This window comes from Pristiophorus japonicus, chromosome 4 (assembly GCF_044704955.1).
Source record: "Pristiophorus japonicus isolate sPriJap1 chromosome 4, sPriJap1.hap1, whole genome shotgun sequence".
Taxonomy (NCBI): Eukaryota; Metazoa; Chordata; class Chondrichthyes; family Pristiophoridae; genus Pristiophorus; species Pristiophorus japonicus.
Genome location: NC_091980.1, coordinates 257,558,285 through 257,570,885, shown reverse-complemented (window position 1 = coordinate 257,570,885; position 12,601 = coordinate 257,558,285). Strand labels below are relative to the sequence as shown.

The following is a 12,601-nucleotide window of genomic DNA, read 5'->3' as shown; positions in this document are numbered from 1 at the left end:
GGGCACTTCCTCTTCCAGAGCAGTGACTAGGCGGTGCGGATAGTGATGGCATCTTTATTGCTGTGCGCGGACAAGCGGGGAGATGGTGGCGGAGCAGGTCAGTAAGCTTTTGCGCCTCCTCAGAAGAGGAGGGCAATGTTACGATTGTCGCTGCGGTCGACCCGACCGGGTGGTAACTCCTTCCGCCCCGTTATCGCCTCAACGGGCCTTAAAAAAAACAGGCAATTTCGGCCCCATAAAGTTTAATTATTCCTAGCATGCTGTTTGTATCTCAAAGGTATAGTTGAATTGATTACATCTACATTTTGTTTAAATTTCAAATCAATTTCATATTTAAAATCCACTGAGCTAAATTCAAAGAATGGACTGAATTAAAAAATGGGAATGTCAGGCACGAAGGGCCGATGTTCCTCTACTGGCGAATCTTGAAGAAAAGTACATTGGAATAAAAAGTGGTGGAATGTCAATTAATCATCTGTGTTTAGTGCTCCTCTGAGAATTCCTCTTCTTCAAACAGAAGTACAAACAACGATGAAAAGTTTAAAGTATCAATTTAAAGGTTCTCAATGAGGAATTCGAACAACATTCCACAATTGCACGAGCACATCACTAGGCAAGAATTTAACTCCAGCCCAGACATGGCATTAGTGAGAGTAACAAAGGTGAAGAATGTGAAGAGTAAGAGAGCAGTGAATACAAAGGAATTTTCTTAGCTAGAGCATGAATGAAGTACTCATGGCTGCACATATCATAATGGATGAGAAGAAGGAGGTCCAGCAGTGCACGAAGCATTGAAGGTTTATTAGTAGGATCCCAGTCAATCTATCTGCCTTCCTATAGTGAATTCACTCTCCCACCGTGTCATTTTAGATACTCCTAATGTGTTGCTTGCTTCATTCTGGTTACTATTTCTGCCTCAGTAAAATTTTGTTGCAAATATTTGCACAATGTATCAAGTGAAGTTACGTCCTCTGCTCCTACTTTGTGCTAATATACATGCCTCGTCATTGTGCTTCTCTAATCCTGCACTCCCTCCCCCAATCACCTCCATATCTCTGTCAGGCCCTGGACAAAAGGGCAGCACGAACGCCTGCCGTCATGTACGAAATTCTTTGAGCCATATTAGCATGGCGAGTGTCCGGCCGCCTCCGCCGGAGTGTGCTCACACTGCTGTTTACAATCATCTGTAGAGTCTCGCTACTAAAACTCGTGTTGCACCTAATGCTATTGAACCATTTCCGTTTACAGTTGTAGCTACCACAACTGGATTCTAGGACGTCGATGTTGATGTGACTCCTTTCAGAAGTGTGGAAAGACCATTATTGCAAGTGTCTTATGATGAGCAATGTGATTCCAGCAGCAAATATATTCACATGTCATTACAATGGGTGAGAAACATGCCGCATCTCTTTTTGTTAAAACTAAGAATGTCGGCCGCTAAGTTTCTGCCATCAAACTGTTTGGGAAAGGGACATGGCCATAACTAGATGGACAAGGTATACAATCAAACGAGGGGCTGAACATTTGAGAAGTTGTAATGCTGACAATGAAATGACACCTGATATATAGATTGTATGTTGTGGTGAGGGTGTATCGACAGCAAGGCGGCACTGCGTTCACTTGCGAGGACACAAGGCGGCAGGTTGTCTCCACACAATAGGGCTGAGGAGCATCTCAACATCTTAAAGTTCAACATACGACACATCATCTCGCCCGTTTTGCAGAAAAGCTGTTTATAAACGGTCTGTACCGCGGTTTAACATTCTCCTCACACTGTCTACAACAATCACTTTTCTGTCTGTTTTTCTACAGGGGACGGGGATGGTCGGTAGATTTGTATTCGGCAATGTCCCAGGGACTGTGGGGTGGATTATTGGAAGCTCATTGTGTCCAGCTCTTCTTCTGTTTAAAAAAACACACGCAACACTTGCTGCAATTTGGATTACAGTTGTTAAACCACTGCTAGTTTCACTGGAGTTGCCTCTGCTACGAATGTATATATAGGTATGATGTACATGTCTGCGTGTATGCATGTGTGTTTCGTCTTGTTATGTTTGTGATGGTTAATTCGCTTTAGTATGGTATTGTTTGAATAGTGGGTCTCACCAATGATGAAATATTTCAAAATGTCACTTATCACACTGTCGGTGCGTTCCGTGTCCGAATAAACACGTCTGAACGATCTGATTTCAGAAATGCACTGCACGTTTAATGTAACATGTGTCCTGCTTTATTGTACTTTATAATCAACACTTTACTAAATGAAACGTCGTCTGTGATCGCTATTGTTCAGTCAAGATATTCTAAACACGCCCAGGCACACGGTAAGTTCTGATAGTATCGTGAACAAAATAAATGTGCAGGAACTTTACATCCAGTATTTGATCTTAATCAGATCGAGCTTCTACATTTTTATTTCATTTTGTTTTCCCAGATGCGGAATTAATTCATTTCCTACAAGTTGCTCTATAAACTAGTCCGAGTAACCGCCAAATACAGAAATCTGGTCCCCTCCTTACAGTGAGACCGTCTCTCATTCCGCAGTCTCAGAGGTCATATCCAGCAACTGTACTTTGTCACCACAGAAAGCAAATCAATATCAGGGTGGCCATTGGCGCTGTTAATGAAAGTGTACGTGTTGCTGCCTTTCTGTACTGCCAACAATCTGACCCTCACCTCCGCGGGACATGGGTAAAACACATTGCAATTTACCTTCAGCAAAAGCGCCAACAGCGAGGGTTAGAATGCAGCACGCGAACATCGCAGGAGCAGAGTGCTGAGCCATCGCAGTTTCCAAGCCGAGAGCTTCTTCTTCTAACAGCCTAAACAGTGGTTAAGAAAGATTTATAATTCAGATCGGAATGAATTAGCAATCCGCCCAGTCGACAGCTCGCACTGAGTTGCTGTGACTAGTTTCATCCGTCTCCCTGTGATGGCAAAGTTGTGTGTTTCCACGAGCATGGACGGGCTGGTATCACAAATTGCCGGCACAGCTCACCCTTAAAGGTATGCTAAGGGTTACAGGTCCGCAGAGGCAATGATGCTCTCCTGCCAGTGAGGTAGAAAAGAGAGACTCCTTACTCTCAAAGGGCACCTGGGTGCGGTAGACCAGAACTAGTATTTTACCTTTCTGGATGTTTTTTAATTACCTTTCTGGATGCTGGGGCAGTTACTCTTTCACACCCTCTTTTGTTCGCCAGATCTGGGAGTGGGGCGGAGGAGGAGATGATGAATCACTTTAGTGTAAGGGCAGCTTACCCGAAGCGTCCCAGTTTTTCCCGTTCGTAATTCCTTCTGGCTCCCGGCAAGGCTGCTGTAATTTGACCTCGAGTAGATGTTGTCATGGATTGCTGAGTTTAAAACAACTGCTTCGCTAGACTGTTGGTGTTTACATCCCAACCACCATGTCACGTCCGAGAGCATGAACACGGATCAAATTTTGAGGAGATAGCTGTCCAACCTGGAGTAAGAGCAAGGTGAAGGACGCATGCGTCCACTCCAACACAAGTTCCATACCGAAGTGCAATCCAATTTCTTAAAGGGGGCTTCGTGTAAGAAATCAGTTCTCCCTATAGCAAAGGATAACACCTCCCCTGTAAGCTTATTCGTTTATCGTCATCATAGGCAGCCCCTCGGAATCGAGAAGACTTGCTCCAATCGCAAAATGAGTTCTTAGGTGGCTATACATTCCAATACTTGAACCACAGTCCCTGTCACAGGTGGGACAGACAGCCGTTGAGGGAAGGGGTGCGTGGGACTGGTTTGCCGCATGCTCTTTTCGCTGTCCACTCTTGATTTCTGCATGCTCTCGGCGACGAGACTCGAGGTGCTCAGCACCCTCTCGGATGCACTTTCTCCACGTAGGGCGGTCTTTGGCCAGGGACTCCCAGGTGTCGGTGGGGATGTTGCACTTTGTCAAAGAGGCTTTGAGGGTGTCCTTGAAATGTTTCTTCTGCCCACTTTTGGCTCATTTCTATACCACAATCATAGAGACTTGAAGTACAGAAGGAGGCCATTCAACCCATAATGCCTGTGCCAGCTCTTTGAATGAGCTGTCCATTTAGTCCCACTGTTCCACTCTTTCCTCATAACCTTGCAAATTTTTCCTTTCCAAGGTAACAGAGAGAGTAACAATGGTAATGCAGTAGATGTAATTTATCTAGATTTTCAAAAGGTCTTTGATATGGTACCCCAAGACAGACTAATGAATAAGATCAGAGAATGCAGAGCCAGTGGAAAAGTAGCATAATGGATAGCTAGCTGGCTTCAAGACTGAAAGCAGAGTGGGAATAAAGGGTAGCTATTCACGATGGCAGAAGGTGGGTAGTGGTGTTCCACAAGGATCAGTGCTGGGACCACTGCTGTTCACAATTTACATTAACGATTTAGACTTTGGAATCAAAAACGTAATTTCTAATTTTGCAGATGAAATCAAATTGGGGGGATAGTCAACAATGAGGACTCCAACAAATTAGAGGAGGACACTAATAAACTTGCAGAATGGGAAAATAATTGCAAATTATGTTCAATACAAATAAATGTGAGGTAGTACATTTTGGAAGGAAGAATAGGGAGGTCACTTATTACTTGGAGGGTGCGAGTTTAGGTGGGGTAGAGGAACAAAGGGATCTTGGAGTACAAATACACCAATCACTAAAGGTTGCGCCACAAATTATCAAGGCCATAAAAAGCAAACCAAGCACTAGGGTTTATTTCTAGAGGTATAGAATTGAAAAGTAAGGAAATTATGCTAGGTCTCTTTTCACTTGAAAAAAGAAGGCTGAGGGGTGACCTAATAGAGGTTTTTAAATTCGGAGTGACTTTAATATGCACATAGATTAGGCTAGCCAAACTGGAAGCAATACGGTGGAGGAGGATTTCCTGGAGTGCATAAGGGATGGTTTTCTAGACCAATATGTCGAGGAACCAACTAGGGGGGAGGCCATCTTAGACTGGGTGTTGTGTAATGAGAGAGGATTAATTAGCAATCTCATTGTGCGAGGCCCCTTGGGGAAGAGTGACCATAATATGGTGGAATTCTGCATTAGGATGGAGAATGAAACAGTTAATTCAGAGACCATGGTCCAGAACTTAAAGAAGGGTAACTTTGAAGGTATGAGGCGTGAATTGGCTAGGATAGATTGGCGAATGATACTGAAGGGGTTGACAGTGGATGGGCAATGGCAGACATTTAGAGACCGCATGGATGAACTACAACAATTGTACATTCCTGTCTGGCGTAAAAATAAAAAAAGGGAAGGTGGCTCAACCGTGGCTATCAAGGGAAATCAGGGATAGTATTAAAGCCAAGGAAGTGGCATGCAAATTGGCCAGAAATAGCAGCGAACCCGGGGACTGGGAGAAATTTAGAACTCAGCAGAGGAGGACAAAGGGTTTGACTAGGGCAGGGAAAATGGAGTACGAGAAGAAGCTTGCAGGGAACATTCAGGCGGATTGCAAAAGTTTCTATAGGTATGTAAAGAGAAAAAGGTTAGTAAAGACAAACGTAGGTCCCCTGCAGTCAGAATCAGGGGAAGTCATAACGGGGAACAAAGAAATGGCAGAACAATTGAACAAGTACTTTGGTTCGGTATTCACTAAGGAGGACACAAACAACCTTCTGGATATAAAAGGGGTCAGAGGGTCTAGTAAGGAGGAGGAACTGAGGAAAATCCTTATTAGTCAGGAAATTGTGTTGGGGAAATTGATGGGATTGAAGGCCGATAAATCCCCAGGGCCTGATGGACTGCATCCCAGAGTACTTAAGAAGGTGGCCTTGGAAATAGCGGATGCATTGACAGTCATTTTCCAACATTCCATTGACTCTGGATCAGTTCCTATGGAGTGGAGGGTAGCCAATGTAACCCCACTTTTTAAAAAAGGAGGGAGAGAGAAAACAGGGAATTTTAGACCGGTCAGCCTGACCTCAGTAGTGGGTAAAATGATGGAATCAATTATTAAGGATGTCATAGCAGCGCATTTGGAAAAAGGTGACATGATAGGCCCAAGTCAGCATGGATTTGTGAAAGGGAAATCATGCTTGACAAATCTTCTGGAATTTTTTGAGGATGTTTCCAGTAAAGTGGACAAGGGAGAACCAGTTGATGTGGTATATTTGGACTTTCAGAAGGCTGTTGACAAGGTCCCACACAAGAGATTAATGTGCAAAGTTAAAGCACATGGGATTGGGGGTAGTGTGCTGACATGGATTGAGAACTGGTTGTCAGACAGGAAGCAAAGAGTAGGAGTAAATGGGCACTTTTCAGAATGGCAGGCAGTGACTAGTGGGGTACCGCAAGATTCTGTGCTGGGGCCCCAGCTGTTTACATTGTACATTAATGATTTAGATGAGGGGATTAATTGTAGTATCTCCAAATTTGCGGATGACACTAAGTTGTGTGGCAGTGTGAGCTGCGAGGAGGATGCTATGAGGCTGCAGAGTGACTTGGATAGGTTAGGTGAGTGGGCAAATGCATGGCAGATGAAGTATAATGTGGATAAATGTGAGGTTATCCACTTTGGTGGTAAAAACAGAGAGACAGACTATTATCTGAATGGTGACAGATTAGGAAAAGAGGAGGTGCAACGAGACCTGGGTGTCATGGTACATCAGTCATTGAAGATTGGCATGCAGGTACAGCAGGCGGTTAAGAAAGCAAATGGCATGTTGGCCTTCATAACGAGGGGATTTGAGTACAGGGGCAGGGAGGTGTTGCTACAGTTGTACAGGGCCTTGCTGAGGCCACACCTGGAGTATTGTGTACAGTTTTGGTCTCCTAACTTGAGGAAGGACATTCTTGCTATTGAGGGAGTGCAGCGAAGATTCACCAGACTGATTCCTGGGATGGTGGGACTGACCTATCAAGAAAGACTGGATCAACTGGGCTTGTATTCACTGGAGTTCAGAAGAATGAGAGGGGACCTCATAGAAACGTTTAAAATTCTGACGGGTTTAGACAGGTTATTAGATGCAGGAAGAATGTTCCCAATGTTGGGGAAGTCCAGAACCAGGGGTCACAGTCTAAGGATAAGGGGTAAGCCATTTAGGACCGAGATGAGGAGAAACTTCTTCACCCAGAAAGTGGTGAACCTGTGGAATTCTCTACCACAGAAAGTAGTTGAGGCCAATTCACTAAATATATTCAAAAGGGAGTTAGATGAAGTCCTTGCTACTAGGGGGATCAAGGGGTATGGCGAGAAAGCAGGAATGGGGGACTGAAGTTGCATGTTCAGCCATGATCTCATTGAATGGCGGTGCAGGCTAGAAGGGCCGAATGGCCTACTCCTGCACCTATTTTCTATGTTTCTATGTATGAGTGGTTTAAATAGAGTGGATACAGAAAGAATGCTTCCACCTCAAGAGCATAACTAGAGGCCATCAATATAAGAGAGTCATCAAGAAATCCAACAGGGAATTCAAAGTAAACTTCTTTACCCAATGAATGGTGAGAATGTGGAGCTGGTTACCACAGGGAGTGGTTGAAGTGAATAATATAGCTGCATTTAACAGGAGGCTGGACACGCATATGAGGGAGAAGGGAATAGAGGGTTGCGCTGATAGATTTAGACCAAGAAAAGCAGGAGAAGGCTCGAGTGGAGTGTCAACATTGGCATTGACTTGTTGAACCAAATGGCTTGTTTCTGTGCTGTATACCCTATGTAATCCTATGTAGGTATATATCCAATTCCCTTTTGAAATTTACTATTGAATCTGCTTCCACCATCCTTTCAGGCGATGCATTCCAGAAATTAACAGCGCACTGTGCAAAATATTTCTCATTTCCCTTCTGGTTCCTTTGCTAATTATCCTAAATCTGTTTCCTTTGGGTACTGACCCACCCACCAGTGGAAACAATTTCACCATATGGAACTAAAATATTTATTGGACAAATAACTGCATAAGTTTATGTACTCAAACTTTTCCATCTTGGCATCTAACTGTATTTTAAATGTTTTTAATACGGTTATCCCTACTCCCCGTTTGGCAGATTATTCCAAATATGATGGCCCCTTGAATAAAGTTCTTCCAAATATCGGTATTAACTTTACTTTCTGTTTATTTAAAGTTGCATAATCTAAGTCAATTTTCCTCACCTTCTCAATATTCTGGATTTACCTTATTTATACCATTTTCTATATTTTGATGACGTTTCCCTCCCAGAAGCATCATTTCTAATCATTCCTCATTTCTCTTCCCCTTTTTGGTTCCGTTGTTTTCCTCTTTGTACTTGTACATCTTTTCATGGCATGGTAACCAAAACAGAACAGAAATGTGGTCTGACCAGTGCATTTTAAAACCTTATCATAACCTCTAGACCTGCACTTCATTGTGCTGAATATATATCCCAGCTTTCCATTATTTTACATGCACTACTTTACATTCCCCAGTGTCAAATTGGATTGTCCAGTTGACTGCCTAGTTTCATAACTGGTCTAAAATCTGCAGCAACTATTTAGCAGCATCCTCTATCTCTCGGACATCAACAAATTTCACAAACTAACATTTGATTTCAGAATTCAGTCTTTCTTTGCAGCTTAGGAGGAACAGGTTTCCAAGTGCTGACCCTTGCAAGTTTCCGCTCTATCTCCCCTCAGTCTACCATTCCTTCTAGTGCGAGTAAAAAAAAAATCAACTACTTATCCGGTCTAGTGTTATACCCTGGATTTTAGTTTAATTAGAAGACTTTCCTATGGAACTTCCGCGAAAGCTTTATAAAAGTCAAAGTAAGCTATTCCACTTTTTCCTTCATGCCCTTAAAGACATCAAGGAGGTTTGACAGGCAGGAGTTTTCCCTTCTGTTTGCTGTTATATCTGTGTAGGTATTCTTCCAGTCTATGCTTTTAAACAGTTTCCCTTATTTTACCTGTTAAAAGGTCCTGTAGTTGCACGGGTCACATTTGTCGCACTTTAAAAAAATATAGGTACTGCTTTTGATCGCTTCCAGTCCTGGCAGGACCTTGCCAAACTCCAGTGATTCCTTCATTGCAATATCCAATATCTCACAAATTGCATCCCAAATCTCTTTCAGTATCCTCGGTAAGATGCCATCTGACCCAGGAGAATTGCTGGTCTTCAGTCTCTATAATATCAAATGCTTTTACCATACTGACTTCAAAATCCTTTAAGTTATTTTATGTTACCAAATATGGACAACATGTTAATTTTATTCTCCTTGGTGAATACTTGTGGAAAACCGGCTTTGATATTTCAACCAGTTTATCTTCTTTTATAGTTCCAACTTTCTCTCTAACTACTCTTTTCCTTATGATATGGGAAACATAAACATTTTATTCCAGATGCTCCAAGCATTTGGGTTAGGTCTCTTAATTGCCATCTTAATTGTAGCCCTGATTCCGGAGGAAACGGCGCCAGACCCATAGAGGACGTCGTATCATTTAGGTTTAAGCGCATGGAGCTTAACTACAGTCGATTTACAAGATGTTCAGGGCTCAGTTGGATCTCCCCACACTTTACACAACGTAATCAAGACTTACTTAAATGTATACATTGGGAGCGGAGCTCCATGCACGCGTGGAAATACATACACAGCGCTCCCTCTTGTATTTCAGGGTACATATCCCGATCAAATAACTACATTATAACTGTCTTTAAGTCAACCAATCCTCTTTTTAAAGTGATATATTTTCCAAAAGAATGATTATAACAAGCCCAGAGTACACGGAAGTAATCGATTCTGCTCAACACTGCTGGAAATAAATTAAACGTGTATTTACACTGTAAGAAGCCACAGCAGTGAATCGTATGAATGGGCCGAATCACAGTCTATTCCAGGAACTGTAAAGGCACATTGTTTTACCAAATGATAAACACATGAAAACTATCTTGAGATATTATAATGCACTCGTTTCTAAGGTTTGAACATTTTGCTTTAAATATGGTAATAATCCATCTGAAATGGCAGTCTGCAGCAGCAGCATTTCGAACAATTGGTGGTTCCACCATCCTGCTGATACTAACTGCAGCAGGCAGTCATCTATAGGACGGACATGACTATCCTCGTTTCGCTTTTCTTCAGGATACAGCATTAAAGTGCGGTATCAAAACCCAGCCCTCACCGTGTTTAATCAGGTCACTGGGTAACCATCAATTTATCCTCGTTTTATTCACCTCTTTTGCTTCTAAGCCATTGAGTTGATGATATCTTCAGTCTGAGAATAACCAGAGGCGTCACTGTTATTTCATGAATCTTTCAGAACCCCACTCTTCCGTAAATCAGTCTGGTTTTTAGTAGGATCAATTTATATCTGATAACGCTCCTGTGAAGCGCCTTAGGATGTTAAAGGCAAATTTTTGACAATAACTTGTTTAGTTCCTTCTATTGACATTTGATTTGCTTTGTTACTACCATACGGAGAAGACGAATTCCTTCTTGAAACTCATTAAGGATTTTTGTTTCACTACCTGTAATCTGTTCCATCTTAGTAGAAAAGTTCCTCCTGCATTTCCTATTTTTTTTGTTGTCCTTAATTCGTAAATATGACCCCTTTTGCTTAAATTCTGTTCATGGCAAAAAAGCTTACTTGGATCCAATTTTTTTTGAACATTTGTGTAACATCCCTTCGCTTCAAGAGAAAAAGAACCTGGGGTAGACAATCTTTCCTCATGTAATTTCTTTAAGTTATTGGTTCAATCATGAGTCCTTCTTTGTATCCACTCCAATAACTGAATATCCTTTTTTGAAATAGGGAGACCAAAACTGCACGCATCACCCGAGATGTGGTGATCAGGGCCAAATACAGATTTAAAATTATCTCTCTGGATTTATATGTAAGAATAAAAGTGTTTAGTAATGATACAATTGATTCTGTATATATTCATGTACATTATATGAAAAGAGAAGTTTGAAGAGACAAAATGGATACCTTCCCCAAGGTCATGTCTCCTGGCTGGGCAGAACTCAAATTACAAAGGAAGCATGGCTTTGAAACTCACCAAACTAGAAAAGATGTTAATTGGAAAGCCATTAACCTAATCAAGGAATGGCACTGGCCCTCCAGACAGACACATGTATGAGGAGAAGCCAATCAGGAATGGCCCTGGAAATAATACCCAATCCTGAGAAAGAATGGCATTAAGAAATATAAAAAGTCAAGCCAAAGATTGCTGGGTCTCTTCTCCTTAGCACATGGCAAAGCAGGAACCTCCCTCCCCAGCAGAAGCAAGGACGAACTCCATGTGCTTGTGCTTTGCCAGAGGGAAGTAAAGTATACCTTTTTATAAATCATTATTATAAAATCATTGTATCTGTTGTAACCAAGTAGATCCGTAGGCTAGCTGACGACTGCTGATAGATGTGCATGTGTGTGTGTTTAATAAACTATTCCAAATTGTTTTAAAAGATTCGGTCTTGCTGTCAATTTAATGACAGAGATTTAGAAATCTTACTATATGTTATACCCCTTCATATGCATTTCAAGATTCTTTTTGTTTTTTTAAGAGCCTGGAAATGTTGTGTTGGTCCAAATGACCCGTCCACTAAAACTCCAAGATCTCTCTCCTGCTCCAATGCCTCAAATACATTCCCAATTAGCACATCATAGAAACATAGACACATAGAAACATAGAAACTTAGAAAATAGGTGCAGGAGTAGGCCATTCGGCCCTTCTAGCCTGCACGGCCATTCAATGAGTTCATGGCTGAACATACAACTTCAGTACCCCATTCCTGCTTTCTCGCCATACCCCTTGATCCCCCTAGTAGCAAGGATTACATCTAACTCCTTTTTGAATATATTTAGTGAATTGGCCTCAACAACTTTCTGTGGTAGAGAATTCCACAGGTTCACCACTCTCTGGGTGAAGAAGTTTCTCCTCATCTCGGTCCTAAATGGCTTTCCCTTTATCTTTAGACTGTGACCCCTGGTTCTGGACTTCCCCAATATTGGGAACATTCTTCCTGCATCTAATCTGTCTAAACCCGTCAGAATTTTAAACGTTTCTATGAAATCCCCTCTCATTCTTCTGAACTCCAGTCAATACAAGCCCAGTTGATCCAGTCTTTCTTGATATGTCAGTCCCGCCATCCTGGGAATCAGTCTGGTGAATCTTCGCTGCACTCCCTCAATAGCAAGAATGTCCTTCCTCAAGTTAGGAGACCAAAACTGTACACAATACTCCAGGTGTGGCCTCACCAATGCCCTGTACAACTGTAGTAACACCTTCCTGCCCCTGTACTCAAATCCCCTCGCTATGAAGGCCAACATGCCATTTGCTTTCTTAACCGCCTGCTGTACCTGCATGCCAACCTTCAATGACTGATGTACCATGATACCCAGGTCTCGTTGCACCTCCCCTTTTCCTAATCTGTCACCATTCAGATAACAGTCTGTCTCTCTGTTTTTACCACCAAAGTGGATAACTTCACATTTATCCACATTATACTTCATCTGCCATGCATTTGCCCACTCACCTAACCTATCCAAGTCACTCTGCAGCCTCTTAGCATCCTCCTCGCAGCTCACACTGCCACCCAACTTAGTGTCATCCGCAAATTTGGAGATACTACATTTAATCCCCTCATCTAAATCATTAATGTACAATGTAAACAGCTGGGGCCCCAGCACAGAACCTTGCAGTACC

General features: G+C 42.3%; 1 protein-coding gene across 1 annotated transcript in view; it reads right to left on the bottom strand.

Moving 5' to 3' along the window:
- The window catches only part of LOC139262774 (protein delta homolog 1), a 43,646-nt gene extending 40,302 nt beyond the window's left edge, over window positions 1-3,344 (bottom strand). The window contains exons 1-2 of the mRNA XM_070877925.1: window positions 3,259-3,344; window positions 2,714-2,822 (exon numbers count right to left, since the gene is read on the bottom strand). Coding sequence (XP_070734026.1) covers window positions 2,714-2,822; window positions 3,259-3,344 — 195 coding nt within the window. The remainder of the gene's footprint in view (window positions 1-2,713; window positions 2,823-3,258) is intronic.
- Window positions 3,345-12,601: the final 9,257 nt, after the last annotated feature.